The sequence below is a fragment of the Grammomys surdaster genome, unplaced genomic scaffold (genome assembly GCF_004785775.1).
Source record: "Grammomys surdaster isolate TR1022 unplaced genomic scaffold, NIH_TR_1.0 125888, whole genome shotgun sequence".
NCBI lineage: Eukaryota > Metazoa > Chordata > Mammalia > Rodentia > Muridae > Grammomys > Grammomys surdaster.
This window is the reverse complement of record NW_021620713.1, coordinates 1,257,695-1,279,462: the sequence shown is the minus strand read 5'-3', so window position 1 is coordinate 1,279,462 and position 21,768 is coordinate 1,257,695. Positions and strand designations below refer to the sequence as shown.

General features: G+C 39.2%; 1 protein-coding gene across 4 annotated transcripts in view; it reads right to left on the bottom strand.

The window, feature by feature from the left end:
* Arhgap15 (Rho GTPase activating protein 15) overlaps positions 1-21,768 on the bottom strand; it is a 603,756-nt gene that overhangs the window by 500,506 nt on the left and 81,482 nt on the right. For all 4 annotated transcript variants that reach the window (XM_028752207.1, XM_028752209.1, XM_028752208.1 and 1 more), the window contains exons 4-5: positions 15,843-15,904; positions 4,543-4,630 (exon numbers count right to left, since the gene is read on the bottom strand). In XM_028752207.1, the coding sequence (XP_028608040.1) occupies positions 4,543-4,630; positions 15,843-15,904 (150 nt within the window). The remainder of the gene's footprint in view (positions 1-4,542; positions 4,631-15,842; positions 15,905-21,768) is intronic.

Genomic DNA, 21,768 nt, shown 5'->3' with positions numbered 1-21,768 from the left:
TCTCTCTCTCTCTCTCTCTCTCTCTCTCTCTCTCTCTCTCTCTCTCTGTGTGTGTGTGTGTGTCTGGTGTATAAATACAGAAACACAGTATTGGGTAAGCTATAATGTGGAAAGAGTGGAAAACAACCTGGTCTCTGAGGAGTTATAGTGTTTCTGTCATTACACAGATACAACCTGAGACTATAATACCCTATATGAGATAAATAGTCACTGTCTCACACCCCTTTTGAAAATGCTCCAGTACATAGGACACATTTACCCCAAGCCACAGGGAACCTTCCACAATCATATTTCAATCTCAATGATTAGTGCTCAGCCACAGCAATGGCATTCAGAAACCACAGCAACAGGAGTGAGAGGTAGCAGAAATGCATAACACAGTGAAGCCATGAGCAACTGCTGTTAGATCACAAGACAGGTCATAAAAACACTGTTCCTCCTGGTTATACCAAAAAAAATAAAATATAGTACCTGCAGGAAACAAGTAACCCTGCCAGCTGATAGAATAAATTTAAAAAAAACCTCCCAGAAGTGAGAACTATATTATTTGAAATTAGGGAAAATATTTTTCACATGGGGCGATGGAAATAAAGAACTGAAAGACACACAAAAGAAAAGTACTCTGAACTCAGCTCAAGAAGACAAAAGCACAGGAGAGAGAGTGAGAGAGAAAGAGAGAGAGAGAGAGAGAGAGAGAGAGAGAGAGAGAGAAGAAAGTTAAGGTATTCAGAGAATATAGTAAGAAATTTTAACATGGTTTAGCTAAAACTTAGACTTAAAATAAGAGACTATAAAATGGGCTACATCTGAAAACAAGGAAGACTTCTAGCTGTATTCAGGACTATAATAAGTGCAGCATCCACCACTGTCCATGCTCTCCTCTGAGGTGAAGTAAGTATGCGGGAACTAAGAAGATGCAGGTAGAAAGCAGATGGGCTCCTTTCTCTGTAGAGACTGATTTCCATTCTATACTGTTTCCCACCTAGGTGTTCAGATGGTGGCAATTTATAGGGTCCTTCTGTTATGAAATGCTGACAGTAGGTGATCAGTTACTGTTTGATCTTCTTTCTCAAAACCCTGAAATAGAAGTCATCTGCTTCTTTTATCAAGTCACTGAGGAAACAAAGCCAGGCGATCCTGTGCATCTTTCAGGATAAAGATGTGACTAGAATATTGCTATAGAATTAAATTGTTCAGATGAGAATCCTAAACCCTTGTAATGGTGTAGAAACTGGGCTTGGGGTTGGGATCGCCTCAGAAGTGTAAAGCTTTAGTGTTCTGCTTGCTACCTGTGGGATTACAACAGTGAGAGGGGATCCACACAGGAAGGACATCCTCACTGAACACTGGGCCAGTGACAATTGGTCCAGTATTCTGGACTTTCTAGACTCTAAAATCATGAGAGCTTAGTGTTTGCTGTTTAAGATGTGCCATCAGTGATACGCTCTTTCGACAGCCCTAAGTGGAAAAGACAGACAGAAACTGAAAACACTTCAGTGAGAAAAGCGTTTACCATATGTGGACCGTGGGATCCATCAGCACATTCTGTGAGATGACTCATCAAACAGCAGTAGTGAGGATACACAGAAAAAGATGGGGTCTGGAAATACCCATGGGCATCCAGAAAGGTACATGAGTCCCAGGTGGATAGCTGCTCTATTAAGTTGTTACATAGCTTTTCTCTTTATAAAAGCCTTGTATAACAGCAATTGTTATAAGTTTATACCCTCTTTCTAGGCAAACATGGTGGTACAGGCTTTTAATACCAGCACTCAGAAGGAAGAGGTAGATTGTTTTCTGTAAATTCAAGACAGCCTGGTCTACATAGCAAGATGGTCCAGGCCAGCGGGCATTATGCAGTGAGATTCAATCTCACTCTCTGTCTCTCTCTCTCTCTCTAATATATATATTCCCTATTCTATAAATGTGTGAAGCAATTTATATAAAATTAATATGGTACAATAATGTCTTAACTATACTGTTGCCTTCTATATTTTGCACCAAATAAAGTGTTCTGGTATTTTAATTAATTATCTTTTGAAGATTTACTTATTTTTCTTTTATGCATATGAGTCTTTTGCCTGCATGTATGTATATCACATGTGTCCCTGGTGTCAGTGAAGACCAGGAACATCAAAGTCTCTGAAATTAGAATTACAGATGGTATTGAGTGGTGGCCATGTGGGTACTGAGAATTGAACCTGTGTCCTGGGAGAGAGTAGACAATATTCCTAACCACTGAGATATCCTTTCAGCCCCACATATTTAATATATTAAAATGGCTCTGACAGACTACAACACAATGCATTCTTTAGACCACCTATGCAAGCTTCTCCAGGCCTGGTGGAGGAGAGGACAGGTTTTTCCTCAGAAGCAGAGAGAACACTGGGACTCAGCTAAGGGGTGTAAGGGAAATTTAGAAACTTGAACATAAATCCTTTCCAGAAAAAAAAAAAACCACAGCATCTTTAATCAAGGCCTGGCAACCACTGTGTCATTTCTCTGAGGCTCTAGTTGGTAAATGCAGCTATCCCACTAGGCTTTTAATACTTGGTTAGAAATGAATCCAAGAAGTTGACTAGCAAGACAATTCATCCAGTACAAACACAGATCTGTAATTCTCTTCCCCATTACCACAGAACAGTTAGCTCCTACCCAGAATTCGCTTTGAAGACAATGCATGCTTGAAAGAAACTAGGCGCACTGAAAACGCAGCCAGAAGTAATAAATAAGGACTGCCAAGAAAAAAAAGTCAATGAATTTCTTCTACAAATCAAATCCATTGTCAGTCTGTGACAATTCTGAAGGTTGAATTGAAGGCTTACAAATAGTGAGTTAACCTGCATGGTTTGTCGGCAGTGGAAAAGTGAGTTTTCTTTCACCTTTGTTTAATTAAACAGCTGAGAGAATTGTATATCCTGGTATGAGGAGATTAAAAATAATAAAGTAAATGTTTTAGTATGGAATTAATCCCTCCCATTATTCCCACATTCCCATGTGACTCAGCTCCTGCAGGATTCTTCTCCCTCAGCAGGACAAAGATCATCTTCTTAGTAGCCAAGCCCAGCCAGGCTGGCATCTTCCCACCTCCTACCTTCCCTGTAGAACTCATTCAAAGAGAAGACAAAGGCTCTGCAAGAGGCTGTTTTGTGCCTAGCCCTACATGGTGTTTTATGTTTCCTCAAATATTATCTCAACCTTATTGTAGCCAAAAATTAAAAACAAAACAAAGCCCCAAAACAGATTTGAAGCAATTTAAAATCCAAAGGACTAAGATATTTTTAATTTATTTGTAATTAGTTTTTTTAGATTGGACCTTACTGAGACTCCAAAATCAGTAAGCCACATGCAGACAAAGGCAATTTCAATTATGAGGAACAAGCCAAATGCGACCCTTTGTTCTCGTTAATTGTGCTCCTTTAAAAGACATCTCTTAGCTATAGGTCCTATTTTCTATTAAAAGAGGACTGTACAGCAAATATGACAAGTGACTCTAGAGCAAAGAACTTGTCATTAGTTTATTGCCTGTCAAATATAGACTAGCTTGTTATGGTTCCCTCCCACCAGGCCACCACTTTTCCTACCATCTATCAGACCAATGGGCTAAGAAAGGTTAGTTCCTTGTGGCCAGGAGTCCTCCCTGATCATGGATGACAGACAGTCTACCCACAGTCTTGCACCTCATGTAGATGTCATATTTGGATGGTTGGGTTTTTCTATGATTTGCTGTGAGATTTCACCAGCAAGCAACTCCAAACTGCTCCTACTATAGCTGCCATATCTCTATGGCCTGTGATGCCTTCCTTCAGGTATAATAAAGCAATTCTGCAAATCTCACTATGCAATAACCATGAGATACAGAAATTGCATTAAGCTGATTAGGTATAGTCATAAGAAGTGTTCAGAAAGGTTAGCTGGATATAGTGAATGCCATAGTTAGACTAAGATAAAAAATCACTTTGTTAGCCGAGAATGTTTTCTCATTGATAACACCCTATATTAAGGTGCCACTTATGAGCAGTTTATTATTATTTATTAATGTGTGAGGCACTTTATAGAACACGAGATAACAACTTAAATCCATGTATTAAAGATGCACATACATGGTTTAATACGATTTACGTCTTACAATATTCTTTAAAGCAGCCCCCCCTAGTCTCATCTGTTAAACATTTATTACTAATGCATTTTATAACATGCTTTATAATGCATTATTTGGGAAAGTAGCAGCATTTAGTGATTATTTCATAAATAAGAATAAAGCGCTTATAAATGGCACCTTAATTTAGAGTGTTACCTTCACATTACCAGAAAGCAGCTCACTATCCATCTCATTCGGGAATCATCTCTAAATGCAGTGCTTAATAAAACAGACACTATGTTCTATTTTCCCTCCATCTGATTAAAAGGTTACTGAGTCATTTCCTCCATCCGCTTTCAGATGTTGGTAGCATAGGGGCTTCAGTGTGAAGTCTGATGAAACCACATATTTGTTTCAAGGCTATTTCTGAAAAGACGGTAGGAAAACAGAGAACAACTTACCATGTTAGGAAGAGATTGCTGCTTAGAGTCTTTGTAAAATTCAATTTTTCGGCCAGAAAGAACAATCCAGGAAGTAGACCAGTTTTTCCTTAGGGGAGAAACAGATGAGTCCATCATGAGTAGAAAGAACATCCAACAGTCATGTCAGGAACGTTGTAGTGAGTGCAGACTATTTTGTAATGAAATTTTCAGGAAATCTATTTAAATCTAGTAAGTGGTAAAACAAATTTGGACAATAATAAAAATTCTGTAGAATTTAAAAATTTGTGACACATAAAATTTTTTTTCTCAGCTTGTAAATTTGCCTTGACACTCTTTAACTAATCAATGCACATGTTTTGTATATTCACACATGTGCCTCTCCCCAGGACAGAAGCTATAAGTGTGGGAGGCCACCACATCTCTTCTTTTCATCAATGTAGCACATCTCAGAATCTGTAAGACTGACCAGATCATCCATCATTCCTTAAATCCAAATGCTCGTGATACTCACCAGCAAACAAGTGGAAGAGCTGCAGGCTTTCTCCTGTTCCCCATGAATGCGCCAAGGATTAAGAGAACCAACTTTAGATACATCCTCTCATAGTATCTCTTCTGTAGTACAACTTAACAATACATTTTCATAGAATTTCAAAAATTTATGCATAACGTTTGCCTAGATGTGCTTATTTCTACAAATTTATATTTATCTTAAATGGGTTCCAGGTTTCCAAGGTTCTGACCATTAATGTGAATGGCACATTACTTGGTAATTCTTCTGCTAAAAGTAGAAAACAAACAAACAAAACCAGTCCTCAAACTACAATTGTATATTGGAAGAATGACCCCTGTGTTTAAGAATACTGATGTGGGAAGATTTCAATGTTACCCATAATATATACTTTACTCCATGCCATGTAATTTACCTAGGACCATTCTCATCCAGCTCATCCCCTTCTGGTTATTAATTCCATCCATCAGAAGTCCAAATATTGCTTCCCTCAAAGTACATCCATGACATGTAAGATGATGAATTAAAGAAAAAAACTTCAAAAATTTCCACTTTCATTGCCTTCATTAAAATACAAACCCTCAGGCAAAGAAATTATTTCAACATTATTGGAATATTTTCAGAGACCTGGAGAGTCTAGGAACTAAATGGACATTTGTTTAACCAATGAGCACTTTGGCTGGGCAAAGAGTCTCTATCTAGCCATAGTTAAACAAGGTGGTGATAGCTTCTTCCTTCCCTTTGTATTTCTTAGTCCTTCAACTGAACACACTATTGCTTCTGTAGTTAATGTGTGTATCAGTGTCGGGAAAGGTTTTCATTCATAGGTGGCAAAACTATCAATAAGAGTGATATGCACAAGTTTCTACCCAGTAAATTATATTGCTAAAATTTTCTCACGTTCAACTTTCATTTAAAAATAATTGTATTGATTTTACAAAAAGTGATCCAGAAAGGGTTTCAAAAAGGCCTACATTCAGATAAGTAGAAAGCCATACAAAATATGTCAATGTGACGTATCGTCAAGTATCCATATATACAAGATTCTGTGTGATTTCTTTCCACTTTCTTTTAGAATCTAGAGCTTTCATTACAAAGACAGTTTTGATTGGGTGAGGCTAATAATGCCAAAAAGAATGGGGTTGGTCGTACTTTCCTGAAGCTTTCCTTTTTAAGGAGTTTATGTTTAGATTATGTGTATTCATGTTGTGCCAGGATGTGTATGCATATACTTTGTGCCTGCAGAGCCAGAAGAGGGTTTCAGAATTGGAGTTAAGTATAGTGTAAGCAACCACATTGGTGTTGCTAACCAAACGTGGTCCTCTGGAAAAGTAGCCAGGGCTCCTAAGCTCTGAGCCATCCCTCCAGACTCCTGAAGCTTTCCTTTTTCTCTTCTTTCCTTCCTTCCTTTCTTTCTTTTTATATGTATTTATTTTATGTATGTGAGTACACTCTAGCTCTCTTCAGACACACCAGAAGAGGTATTCAGATACCACTACAGATGGTTGTGAGCCACCATGTGGTTGCTGGAAATTGAACTCTGGACCTCTGAGAGAGTAGTCAGTGCTCTTAACCACTAGACCATCTCTCCAGCCCCTCCTGAGGTTTTCTTAATCTTACACTATTGCATTAAAAAAGAAAGAACAGATTAAACAAATCTGTAATGTAAACACATACAGATTTTCATTATATGTGACACCACACTTCAGACCCACTTTTCTCCAGATGTATGTCTTCCATCTTCAGTCAGTGTCTCAATCAAATTATTTTCTATCTGGATTAGCACACATTTGTTTTTGTAGATATCAGCTGTATTAATGAATTGAATCAGTAGTAACCCTCCATTTATGTGGTATCAGATGACTCCAAAAAGAAGAGTGAGAAGTATTAGTGTACTAGGCCCACTGGTCAAGATTAGTCATCTCCGTCGTAGTCCTTCTGACCATGTGTCCTGTGCATGAGGCATCCTAACGCATGACGGACCCATATTTAAACCACCTGCTATGCCTCTCACTACAGTTTCTATCTTCTGGCAGGCTGCTCGTACACCGTATTTGCTTCCTATCTATAGAAGTTCCTAGAGAAATGGTTCTGGTTTGAATCTGTTTCAGATGTTGATCATTTATAGAACTTGCTGAAAAAACACTTCTATTCTTTCAACTTCTAACTGGAGCGGGTTAGACAGGAAGTCCATAAATTTCGATTACGTCATCCTTCTGTTGTAGGACTTTCGATGTATCCCTGCTAGGTAAACTAGAAGGACAAGCACCAGTGCCTAAGGACAAAGATCTGGGAAACTTAGTTATGTGACCACCTGTAATACCTATTTCTGGTGCTATGATAGCTTGGCTTTGTCCATCTTAAACATCATCTTCATTGTCAGAATGAAGAGGAAAACTGAATTCTTCAGCTTGAAAATCATTTCATGTCAAAATAAATAATAAAAGGAAGTCGATAAATTTAAGACCCCTTTTTACATCAATTTCTCTCATGATTTCTTTTTAAAAAGTCATTGACATAATTATTTTAAGCAATTAGTAAAAGTTTAATAGTCTAGCTAAAGTTTGCACTCTTCGAACAAAAAGAACACAGCTACTAAGGTCCCCGTGTGCTCATACAAAAAACTAGTCTCAGAGAATTTATAAGATGGCCAACTTAAGACCGCATGAGCATTTAAGGTCAAGTCCAATTTCCCCGAAAACAGATCTTGTCATATAAGCAACTTATGTCCTTACGTTGTATTTTTTAAAAGATTTAAAGTTGATTGAGGGTATCATCAATGATGGCAACATAATCTTGGCTGACTTAAATTTATTAAAACCACTTGTAGTTTGTGAGGAGATGTCATCTATTGGGCTTTCTTACTACAATTCCTTATTCTTTTGGAGTGGATTAATCATTTTACCTGGTAATTGAAATGCTTCTCCCTTTCTAAAACCTGTCAATTCTGGGAGCCACAGCATTGCTTTGCCTCCCACTTGGCACACAGAAGGCCAACTGGTATTTCACACACATCCTGTATTCTAACAATTTAGGCAATAATGTTACCACACACTTTACGCCACACAATTCTAACTGCAGACTACAAAATTAAAGATAGTAAGTAAAAGATAAAAGTAAAGTAAAACAGACCTCAAGGATTTATAGCACTGACTAGAAGACAGACTCTAAATATCAGTAAGAATCCATTCCTCTTAGGAGCTCTTCTAGGTGAATGAGGTGTCAGTATAACTGAGGAAAAAAATGAAGTTTACTGAGACTGTGTCCTATCTAAGGGCACACAGTCATGCAGGAGAGATTTAGGGATTTACCCCCAAAAGCCCACCCCTATTCCGAAGGATCAGTTGTCTCTGGAGCAGGACCATGAACCTTCCTCTTATGCATACTCTATGCCTAGCCTCATGGCAGGAGTTAGAAGCGGAAAATACACTCTTGGAAAAGCATTGGACTTCTTTGTCCTAGAAGCAGCACTGCCTGTATTGGTGATTCCAGCCATCTGTGGCACCTTCTGCAGACCAAGTGTGTTCCTACACCAGTGGGGAGCAGCTAAAGCTTCATCATAACATTGGGGCATGAAGAACAGTTTTAACTTCCTTCGCCCTTCCTTCCTTCCTTCCTTCCTTCCTTCCTTCCTTCCTTCCTTCCTTCCCTTTTATTTCACAAGAAGACAAAATTTAATCTGTAAGAGAACATGTAGCTTAGAAAATTAGGAGTCAGTAGGCCCTGGATTGAGCAGGTCCCCACCTAGACCTCGAGGTAGACAGTGAAGAATCACAGCTAGATGTTCAGTGCAGAAAATAGAGCCACGGACAAGAAATGAAAACATGTTTTACATTTTGACAAAGCACATGCCATTTAATAGGATGAAATAGGTTCTAACTATAATTCCAAAGCCAGACATAAATTCATATCAGAAGAACTGATTTTGATACAGGCAATTGCCAGGGTATTTTAGGAAAGTGGAATACTTCACAGAATTTACTAAAAGCAAATTGTGAGTTGTAAAGTGAAAGAAATGGAAGAAGGTGAAACAAAGCAAAACCAAAACAATAAAAGCCCTGGGCACAGACAACAGCTTGACATTCTACCAAATGGACACCGGATGGCAGCACAGAATAACAGCAGCCTGTATCTGCTTGGCTGGATGATGGAAATGACCCTTGAAATAGTCATCAGCACCTAAGGATCTAGGGCCTCCAACATGTTCATTTCTTTTCATGTCACAGCCTCTCGTCCTGCCCTCCACCCCATGTTCTTTACATATACACAAAAAGTCAGCAAACCCAGAGGAGCTTATTGTAAGATGACCTCTTCAATTTCTGACTCTCTTTGGGTCACTTGCCTCTGGTACCACATTTCCTTACTGTGGAGTTGATTTGATTCTGAGCTGGTAACTTATCCATGTACCTCCAAATGATTTACCATAAAACCCTCTAGACTCTTAGACCAACAGCTTTGAGAACTTCTGTCTCCTTTCTCATATTTTAAGCTTCAGTAATGTACTAAAAAGGTGAACCAATGAGAGAGTAGGTGTAAAATACACATTTCTTTTAGTCTTGAAAGAAGAGGAAAAGGGAATTGGAGGGAGGGAGGGAGAGAGAGACAGAGAGATAGAGAGAAATAGAGAAAGATAGAAAGAGACAGGTTAGGTTTGCGTTGATTTATTTATACTCTGAGCAGAAAGTGTCAAAGACATTGAGAATAGCTTTAACCCTTTCGTCCTTCCTTCCTTCCTTCCTTCCTTCCTTCCTTCCTTCCTTCCTTCCTTTCTCCCTCCCTGTCTCCCTCCCTCCCTCCTTCTCCCCTCCCTCCCTCACTCCTTCCTTCCTTCCTTCCTTCCTTCCTTCCTTCCTTTCTTCCTTCCTTCTTTCCTTCTGTTCTTTGCACAAGAGGATACAAATCAAGCAGTTAGAAAACATGTAACTTAGGAAGTTATTCAGTTCACATTGGAGAACACATTAGTATATATTCAGAAAGAAAGAAAGAAAGAGAGAGGGAAAGAAAGAAAGAAAGAAAGAAAGAAAGAAAGAAAGAAAGGAAGATACTGATGACAATATCAGCACCCAGGTGCACCCAGGCACACACATGAATTCACAGTCTAAGTGCCCTGAGCCTGTGAGGAATGTAGGCACTAATAAACGTGAACACTGAAACTGTTTTCAGGTTTGTCTTCATGCTCATTTTTCCATCCATATCTGCACAAGTATTTCCATGCCCTTAGGAAGGGGAGTGCAAAGTGAGATCTAAATGTGAGGAGATGTACAGAGTCACGGAGGGACCAACACAGGAAGGATGTGCATGCCAAAACGTGTGAGATGTTGAACTCACATAAGCTCATGGGCAGGTGCCTTTTGTAAAATTAAGCTCTAGGAACTAGAAAAACAAAACATAAAAATTGAACAAAACATGACCCCTCCAAAAAAAACCCTATTACTAAATCATCATGGGGCTTCAGAGTAGCCAGGGATCCTCACAGCTTTCAGTATGAAATTCCCCAAATAAAAAGGTTCCTGAGATTCAGCAGAAAAGCTGAGGCATAATTTCAAGGTTCATAATTAAAAATTAAAGTTGAATGCTGAATGAATTCTGCTTTCAAGCCTGTCAGTATATCACAAGGGAAATGTGTATAACCTCATTTCAAAATAAGGCTAAGTTTGGGGTCCTTTATGAATGTAAGATTAAGCCAACAGCTTCTCCCTCCTGCCACCTTCTCCTATTCACATGAGTAATACTTTTTTCCTTACAGAAAAATACAGCACAGGACAGAAACTGAGACAACTAAATAAGGTAGGAAAGACAAGATCAAAATAAAGAGCAGTGTCAGATGTAGATGACACAGTATAGCTTTATACAGAGAAAACTTTGCTGGAGTTACAAAAGTGACATTTATTATATGGCAGTTGAAGCTCTTGAGATCAAGAGTGACAAGAAACAGAAGGACAGCTCTTGTTTCTTGGCCTCCCACTAGAAAGTCTCAGATGCCAGAGAATCGAGAGGCTCCTAGGACCCAAGAGGGATGACTTTAACTGAAATACTCAACAAAGGGGGAATAGGACCTGTAGGGACCACATCCAGTAGATAGGCACAGCCACCAGTTAAGGGATGGGGCCACCCACCCATCTCAAAGTTTTTAAGCCAGAAATGTTCTTGTCCAGAGAAAAGACAGGGACAAAAATGGAACAGAATGTGAAAGAAAGGCTATTGAGAGACTGCCACACCTAGGAATCCATCCCATCTGCAGACACCAAATCCAGACACTATTGCTGATGCCAAGAAGTGCTTGCTGACAGGAGCCTGAGGAGCCTGGTATGGCTGGTCCCTGAGAGGATCTGCCAGCACCTGTCCAATAAAGATGCAGATACTCACAGCCAACCATCATATTGAGCCTCAGGACCCCAATGGAAGAACTAGGAGAAAGACTGAAGGAGCTGAAGGGGATCGTAGCCCTATAGGAAGAATAATATCAATGAACAGGGTCACTCAGAGCTCCCAGGGACTAAATCACCAACCAAAAAGTATACATGGAAGGAACCATGACACCAGATACATATGTACCATAGGATGGCCTTATCTGACACCAGATACATATGTAGCATAGGATGGTCTTAACAGACACCAGATACATATGTAGCAGAGGCTGGCCTTATCTGACATCAATGGGAAGAGAGGCTCTTGGTCCTGTGGAGGCTTGATGCCTCAGTGTAGGGTGGGGAGTGCTAGAGCAGTGAGGTGAGAGTGAGTGAGTAGGCAGAGGAGCATCCTCATAGAAGCAAAGAGAATGGAGAAGAGAGGGGATGGGATGAGGAAGGGTAATGAGGAAGGGGGATAACATTTGAAATGTAAATGAATAAAAATAATAGTAATAATATTATTATATAATAAGAAGAAGGAGAAGGGGAAAGAGAAGGGGAAGGGGAAGAGGAAGAGGAAGAGGAGGAGGAAGATGAAAACATCTATGTTTCAAGCAGGCCAGGATTAGATGCTGTGTAACTATTCCGTAAGACTCTGAAAGAAGGAGCAGTTAAGAAGACAATGGTTTTTACATTTAAAAGTCAGGAAATCACTATGAAGTCTATAACCTAGTATGACTTAAGTATCACTAATATCACAATCAACCATGTGCTTGATAGAATAATCATGTATTAATACTGCTTATTAGCTCAATAAATTTTATTAAAATTATACAAGATCCTTGATAAATGGGAAACAGTCCATAGAAAAATCTCACACAAGCAATACAAATTATGGCAACTAGGTGACATCATTTAATAAATATTAAGTTATTCATGGGATAAGACTACCATAATTATTCAAGGCTATGACCAAACTGACTCTTTTGTTGCTGCTGATGAAAATATACTCTTTGGGCAAGCAATAGCAATATATAGTAAGAAAAGCAGGGTTCTTTTCTTTAATGTGTGGGTGTAGGATGCGGTACATATGTGTACTTACACTCATGTGTGTGGTGTAACATGTGTGCACATGTTTGTGTGTTGGGGGGTACCTACTCCTGCATGCACTGGCATGGAGACTGGAAGAGGATGTTAAATGTCTTCTATAGTACCCTATTTTATTGTACCTAGGCTTACAGGCAGTGAGCTCCTCATATACATTCGTTTCTATCTCTGCAAATCCTAGTCCTGTGGGACGTGAGGACTGGAACTCAGGTCCCTGTGCAGGAAACAATGTTACCTGTTGCATTATTCCCCAGCTCATAACATTCTTTAGCAGCCATGCAATTTTGAAAATGTCATCTAGACTTAGAATTAAACTTTAGAAGATATTTTCAAATGACAGTAGTTATGATGAGTACTATAGTTTTAACAATTTTAGCATAAAATTTGACTTAAAAATGAAATAAAAATGAGAGTTGAAATTATTTGACATATTGTAATGCATGAACAGGGCAGGATAGCAAGGATATGAAAAATGGTGACTATGATATTTAATATGTTCAACTTGAATGTATCTACATTAAGTGTAGAAACAAACTCCAGAAATTTAGAGAAGATATTTATAATGTCTAAAACTAACAATTACCTATAATATTTGTGCATATTATGCATTCTATCAACAATAAAAAGAAAATATACTCAATAAAACCTCATGAATAAGCAATTCATGAGATACAGATTTGGAGTGACTCTTGATGAATAGTTAGAGTTATACCCAACTGCAATCAGTTAAATGAGAATGTACACATCATTGAGGGAATATTGTGTGGCCAGATATTTGACAATATTAAAAGTAGACTGTGGGATGGGATTATAGAGAAAAAGAATCCCTTCAGCAATGCAGAATAAACTTGTGTGAGGCGCTGCAGTCATTCAAGAGAGTATGGCAGTAGAACATAGCAGATGTTGGAGCAACCATATCTGGCAGGTCCACTTCCCAGGGAGAACTTCTAACCAGTTCCAAAGAAACAATTATCTGTGATTTCTTGTAATGTGTTAGGTTTTGTGCAATGTTTTAGGTTTTGGGAGAGTTAGAAATAACCCTTCATGACTGGTAGACTTGTGTAAATAAAATTTGGTACAGATTCATTGTGGTAAGTGGGCAACACCTGGAAGGAAATGCTCTTTGACTATGGCACCACAACACATATCTGTGTACTAATATGGAGTGGACATAGCAAGAAACACACGGTTTTGAATACCAAGCTGTTTATGCACTATAGAATACATCAATACAGAACTATTACAAACAATTATTTTGTTTATTTGTTCTGAATATCATACATAAAAAGAAATTAATATCTGGATAGGGGATTTGAAGACCAATTAGATCACATATACACAGGAGATTGATATCCAAGTAGAAGAAACTATGAAGTAAAATCACCCAAAGGTCTTGTCCATGTTGATAATATTGCCGTGCTGTAATTGAAGGATCGCATCAATTGAGCTCAGTGCACCCGAGAACTCTAAAGCAAGAACTAAAATTTCCGGGACTTTAAATGAAAGATTCTGAGAAACGCGTGCATGCAAACTGAGTGAGAAACCAATAACATGGAATACAGACCAATGCAGAAGCTTCTATGAATTTAAGCTTCAATCAAGACAGAGTACACAAGTTCAGTAATGTTTTTATGCAAGTAAAAAATCCCATAAAGTAGTACATACACTGAAACAATGTGCATTGTGTTCCTGAGAGTAGGCAGGGAAAGGGGCTACTCTGTCTCAGCATGCTTCAGAGCCCTCCTTCTAGGTTGGCTAACAGAATACAGATGGAGGGGGTCAGAGAGCCACTGTAGAAGGCTGTCACCTTGTTTTCATGACCTTCCTGATTTCTGTGAGGCTGGAAGGTATCACTGGCCAATTCTATCATATCTGGCCACCCTAAACCCAATGAAGAGTGGATTCAGCTGGAATGTTTTGAGTGGGGTTAGGGGTGGGAGCTAATGAGGTTGGTCAGGTAAGAAAGGATCTTGGTTTCCTCATCTTTACTGTGGTACTGCTGCACCCTCCACACACCTGAGTTGATGACAGTGGGATGTGGTCTATGGAACAGAAGGGGAGGAAGGCTGAGCTGTACAGTCAATCATCTCACCTGGTGCTCTGGGAAAGCTAGGCTAAGGGTTCTCTGGAGACAGAGAAGGCCAAGCTGCTAGGCATTTGATCTTATCCCCCTCTGGAGACAGAGAAGGCCAGGCCTATAGCTGCTATACATCTGATCTTCTCCCCCTCTGGAAACAGAGAAGGCCAGGCCTATAGCTGCTATACATCTGATCTTATCCCCCTCTGGAGACAGAGAAGGCCAGGCCTATAGCTGCTATACATCTGATCTTATCCCCCTCTGGCCCTTTTGAGGGAGGTTGACTGCCAGACTACTGACAAGAAACAGTCTTTGGGAAGATTCTAGCACTATTTCCAATTTAATATTAGAATAGCTATTATAAGCATTAGAATTATGAGTGACACTTCCATTTTCCTTCATTGAAATATAGACTCTGTCCATGATAGCCATCAAGCCAAAGCATATTTTATTCTCTAATATGAGCCAGAATATCTTTCTAGTGACATATTGTGTAATTCGATTAAGTATTGCTCCTTTGTGTAGCTAATTAGAATATTTATTCTACTTACTTATATTAGTCATGCACTCACAAGGAAATGTTTTGCACGTTGAGCACTTCCATGCACCTCAATCACTTGCATATCCTATACTATAAATCTAAGTATAGAATGTATTTGATGTAAGTATTAGCAGGAATTCTAAGACAGACATGACTATTTTAAATCCCCCATGTAAACAACGTAGCTAGTCTCTTTCTTGACCCAGTGACCAACTTGTTCTTTTTTTTCTTGAACATCTCTGTTGTTCATGCCCCTCACCACAGGGAGACATTTTTTTTTAATCATTTTAAAATTTCTCTCACCATACTTTGTTCATGATTTTCTTTTTCTTTTTTTTTTCTAAATGATTTTATTGTGAACTACAAATATGGTTCAAATCTTCCATCCTTCAAAAAAATTCCCAGGCTATTGCATAGAGATGCTGCAAATGAATTCATTCAACAATCCAATCTGTTGATCCAGAAACCATGTTTCCCTTTTTATGTTTTAAAGATTTCTAGTCCTAAGAAGACGAGACATCAGCCACTTTTACATTCTGGGCAACGCTATAGAATGCAATGTCTTTCTTTGAAAAGTATAATTATTTTACCAATAAGGGTGTCAACAATGGTAACAGAAGGGACTGTTCTAGTTAGGTCTGGATGGCCTTGCTTCTCAGACAAAAGCACTGACACAAGCCGAGGAAGTGGGAGACAGTGTAGTTATGTAACAGAGAGCTGAAGAACTTTCATTACCTTAGTTTCTTTCCTCCATCTGCAATTTTGGCTTTTTGAAGATACCCTTCTTTTTCAACCATCTGTAAGAAGAATGTGTACGTTAAATCAGTGACAAACCCTTATGCATTTCAGTATGAATGAACCCAAGCTTTCTAAGCAAGAGTCACTGCAATGATGGAAGTTTCCAGTCACAGAGCTTTATTAATAATGCATACAAGACTTATGGGAAGTGCATACAAGATCAAAGTCTTTACAAGCTTTACATATCAAACGATAGATTGGGAAGATGTATGTGAATGGATCGTTTGATAGTGATACAGCACCATTTGCTCCCCCTTACGTGTCAGGAAGTCACTTGCTTAAAACATTGACTTCAATGATAAGACAAAGAGACATGCAAACCCTTCCTAAACCTTACCAGGAAAGCTCTTCTTTTGCACCCTTCTGTTACACCTGCCAAGGCCAGGACAAAGGAAATGGAACAAGAAGCTGAGCCTGTGACTAACTCTGTGAAACAATAGATAAATAATTTGGTAGCAAAACCTATTCTGATACATTATCATAAGTTAGCTATGGAGGACCAGGAGACTCAAGATGTGGTTGTTACTCTATCCAGGGTATTCCCAAAACCCATCTCCACCCAATCTGAAAGAGGGGACTTCCACCCCCTACACCAAGCAGAGAGCGGCCACTCAGAAACCCCTCTGACAGGCGACCTGAATTCTTGCGTAGGCTGCGAAGCCAAGCACTGCAAGGGAATACCAATAAAAGTTAAAAATATCTCTCTGGATTCCCAGAGGGACAAGCCTGACTGCATAGGGGTTGATGCCAAAAGTATCCCCTCTCCAGGAAAAAAGACATCGGGACGGGTATGGCCCTCATGCCTCACTGGACAACAACAGGGGGGACCGAAGCCACAACAAGGTCCCCATCAATTACTGGAGGTCAGGCCTCTATCCCTGCCTTCTCAAGATTAGATTCGCCACAGCCTGTCTATACTTAGAGAAGGGAGGAGATGTCAGGGGCAGCCCTGCTTATACACTGAAGGCCTAAAATCAGTCATAGGCTTAAAATCAGCAATAGTCCTGTCATACATGTATACTAACACAAAGTGTTGGGTCTCTGTGGATAAACACTGAAACAGATGGTTATAAGCTACTGTAAACAGGCAGTTTTTGTGACAATTTACCAGCCTGAGTAGTCATAGGCCTTGTAAATAGGTAGCCTTGGCAGATAATTCCAACTTAGAGAAGGACAAGTGAATCATAGGCAGACTCATAATGATCTGTCCCCTGAACCCTCACCCAGCCGATACCTGGTTCTGAAAGATATCTGTATTCTCCCTGAACACTCACACTCCAGTGTCATCCCCTTCCCCACGTCCTGCCTTTTTGTGTTTATAACCCCTGTGTGAATGAGTATAAATTACAATTTGAAAAAATTATATATATATATATATATATATATATATATGAAGCTGAGCCTGATGAATCATGGGAAAACATTACAGCAGCAACATTTTGTGCTTTTCGGCCAGTTAGCCAGAGACAAAGTAGCCTCTCTCTCACTGGCATCTGTGCTATATAACTGCTACCCTTTGCCCATTTGTATTGTTGGTTTTCACCCTCCCAGAGTTGCAAACTCCCTAAAAAACAGGCTGCCAAAAGTCTGAATTTCAAGGTTGATCTTTAGAACTATGGGGTTCCTAGCGTTATTACACAGTGTTATGTTTAGTTGCATCTCTCCATGTACTGTGCCCACTTCCTTATTCTATGTACATTATCCCTCTCTTGGATACTGGAGAATTTTGTTACCCTATAAATCCCAACATGCCTTCTAGGCCATAGAAACCCCTAAAACTGTAACTTTGCAGTGTTCTCTGCTTTTAATTCACTTAGTACCACCTGAACAGTTATACTTATCTAAGTGTATGGTATGCCTACACACATGTGATCTAAATATGTGACATGTATGTGCTTGAGCTTTACAGCGCTCTCTCTCTCTCTCTCTCTGTTCTCATACACGTGCCTGCTTCCTCCAAGATCAGTTGTTCCTCACCATACCTTCCTCCTCTTCCATTATTGATGCACACTTACAGTCCATCAGCAAATTTTCAGTTAATCACACTCCAGTCTCTCAAATATCAGCCACTGTGCACGCACAAGAGTTGAAAGATTAACAAGGCAGGTCTGATATTACTTCAACTTAACCCCTAAGGGAGCACATCAAGACATCCCTTCCTTTTAGTGAACTGATTCAACTCTTATATGCCTCTGAGACTTCGCTCAGTCTTCACACTGGACCAATAAATTCCAATTGATTTCTTACCCTGAACAGTGTGTCATGTTGCACTAAACAGGTGCCACACCGACAAGAGAGGCTTCCAAAAAGTAAACTTAATTGTGTGAATATTTATGGGATTGCCATCATATACCTAAATTTCTGAGTGTTCTACATACCAGGAAACAGTTATTCTGAGAGGCTTAGGCTGGGTTGAAGGAGGAATTAGTGCAAACAGATTACTATGTGTTGTACATCTGGGTTTATATGTGGTACCTTATTAATTGTTTTCTTAGTCTCATGGTCTGAAAGAACAATGATCTATAAATTTCATTTTATAGTTCAGACATCAGGTTGTCTAGTCTTTAGTGATTTACACAGTTATATATAGGCTTTAAATTTAAGTTTCGATTCCTCCCATGCCAGATTGTAGGCCAAACTGAAATTCATTAAAGGAATAGAAGCAACCTAACCATGTATACTTAAAGAAATATCACCTAGTCTTTAGATGCTAAATGTGGCTCTTGGAGCTATTTTTTCAATGTCGGTTAGAATCCCTATTTAACATTGCGTGGCAGGGAAGATCAGCAATTTGTCCAGGCTGGATGCCAGCCAGTCTGCTAGCACTGAGGAAGTGCTTCCGTAGCATCCTGTGTGCTGAGACACAGCTGAGGAGAATGGGTGGCGCTGGATTTTCAAGAGTGTACCTGTTTATAAACCTAGGTTGGACATGCAGACAGGCAGAGGAGATGGAAACTTTTGATTAACAACCACAAGTGTACCAACCATGAACCTATAATCTCCTGTATAGATATTGCCCTCCCTTCTTCCTTCCTTCCTTCCTTCCTTCCTTCCTTCCTTCCTTCCTTCCTTCCTTCTGCCTTCCACCCTCCCTCCCTCCCTCCCTCCCTCCCTCCCTCCCTCTTTCTTTCTTTCTTTCTTTCTTTCTTTCTTTCTTTCTTTCTTTCTTTCTTTCTTTCTTTCTTTCTTCCTTTCTTAAATGTGAACGTCTCAAGTTAGCAAATACAAATGCCCACAGTAGGTTCCATGGACCTATAGTGATCCACTAGACAGTTTTGTTAAAATAAAATGAAATAAATTTGACTGAAATGTTCACCCAATTTTGTTGACAATTCGGCTTTCAGCCACATAGCTCTTTCGCTTTATATTTGCTCTGCTGATATGTCGAAATTTTTATCCTTTCTCCTTGGTTCTTCATCTTGGTTCTTTTTTCTTGGTTCAAAACTGCTGAAGTGTTATTTAGCTTTGTAAGTTGTTTGATAAAGAAAATCAGTGGCTTAAGTAGTGAGAGTCAGAGTATCCCCTCTTCCTACTCTTTGAGAAAACAATGTTGAGTCGCTATAAACACCGATGCTACTGACAATTTTTTTTTTTATCAAATAAATCTTAGACAAGTCTCAATGTGAACCTCGGATGGTCATTCTGAAAGAGGACTCACTATGTGAATCATGTGCACGGTTAACCCATCTTCTAAGAGAGGTTTCCATAACCACAACCCTGAACCACTATAGTTTTCAAAACAGACCTGGCATTCCTATTTAATAGGAAAGTAAGAGCTTCGGTTTTAATAGCTGACAGTGCTTGGATGATAATCCTGTTTGTTGATTTCTATTAAGAAACATCAAATGAAGACACATTTTATCACACCATTTTATTCCCTTGAACATTCCTCTTTTCTTCAGTAATTGCTTTTCACTTTTCTCCTATACTCAGAAAGAGACACTTTTGTCTTTTTCTGTGTCTGTACTTTCTTTCTCTTGACATTGTTCTCATTTTACCTCGTGATGCTAATCTTGATTGTTGAACTGAATTTAGGAATGACTGTAAGACTGCTCAAACACTCTCTGGGTGTGACTGTGCAGGCATTCCTTATGGCATTAAAACATTAATTCAGATTTTAATACACTTTTAGGAAGTGCTGGGACTGTGGAAGACAGTCCCTGGCTTAAAGAAGTAGGGCAATGGCAGGGAGCAAGAAAAGACCAAAGACAGGGTGGGAAGGAGTGAAGAATGGGAAGGATAGTGGTGAGAGGGGGTGGAGAAGTTCTTGGAGACTCTATTTTACTTGCCTCTCTCATGTTACTGTTCTGATCCTTCTTCTTGACCTCTATGAAATGAAGAACGTCTCTACTACATATTCTTTCGGCTTCTGAGGGCCAACGATCTGATATTTGGGCCTTTGTCAAGGTGACATAAATGAACTGTTCCTTGGTGTATTTTCTAAGGTTTTTTGTTTGTTTGTTTGTTTATTGTTATTGTTGATTTTTGTGGGTTTTTTGTTTTTTTTAAATAATAATTTCAAGAGAGCTAAGAGACATATACTCACAAGCACATATACAAATTTACACACACACACACACACCAAAAGTAAGCAAAAAGATGAAAACATGGAGTTCATTTTGTGCTGGATAATTATTCTTGAGGATAAAGTCTGTCCTGGTGTGTGGCAGATATGACTGTCACTTCATGGACTGAACTGGTTTTCCCTTTCTGGGCAGTTATCGAGTGCAAACCATTCCTTGGTTAGTGCTGTGCACACTTCCCTGCCTCTGTGTTGAGATTTTGATGTTTTGAACTTGAGCAGGTCTTGTATGTGCTGTCTGAGTTTCTGTGAGTTTACATGCATCAGCTCTGTTTTATCTGGAAAACTCTGCTTCTTTAAAGTTATCCATTATTTCTGGCTTTTTACAATATTTCCACCTTTTCTCTGTATTGTTATCTTTGTTTTTGCTTGTTTGTTTGTTTGATTTGATTTAGGGCTCATTCCTTAGGAGTAAGCTCGTGTGTTTTCCTGTAAACTTGGTCAAGATCTTTTTTTTTTTTTTGTTCTTGTGATAAAATATAATGACGAAGGCAATTTGTGAAAAGAAGAGTTTGGCTTATGGTTCCAGAAGTAGGGCAATAAGGGTGTGGAGGTGTAGCAGTGGTTGGCTACAGTGGAAAGCAAGAGATCTTCAATCACAAACACAAAGCAGAGAGAAATAACACAAATTCGGTGAGGCCATACATTCTCAACATCTGCCTTCAAGGTTGGACCATCTCCCCAGACAGCACCATCAAGTAGAACCAAGTGTTCACATTTCTATGTACATATATCTGTACATATATTTTATTATTTGTAGATGAATGAAGCTTTATTTCTCTTCAGAGAAGTGAAGAGGAGAACAGTTAATACAAAGGTTTACCACTATGCAAACTGTAGAGAAAACAGTTCTGTAGCATGCTCAGCCATAAATGGGACATCTTTATCACTAATTTTCCCACAATGCTCAGGAAACATTGTGTAAGAAGGGGCAAAAAGACTGAGGAGTTGGGCAAAACAGTATCTTCTGAACTTTAAAGAAGCATTGCACCTATGAACTTATCAGAGCTGTGGTTGTCTGTATAAGACCTACACAGGATCAAACCAGTCAACGTTAGAGCATGGAACAGAGGATGGGCACAGGAGCTTCTACCCCTAACACAAAAGCAATTGACAGTTGATTGTTGTTAAGGAAGGGAGAAGCCATTTCCTTAGGAGTGTAGTGCCTAGTAGGTTGACCATGCTACACTGGCCCTATGCATGAAGTCATGAATAGTTGGACGTAGTAAATTATGAGAGAGAGAGAGAGAGAGAGAGAGAGAGAGAGAGAGAGAGAGAGAG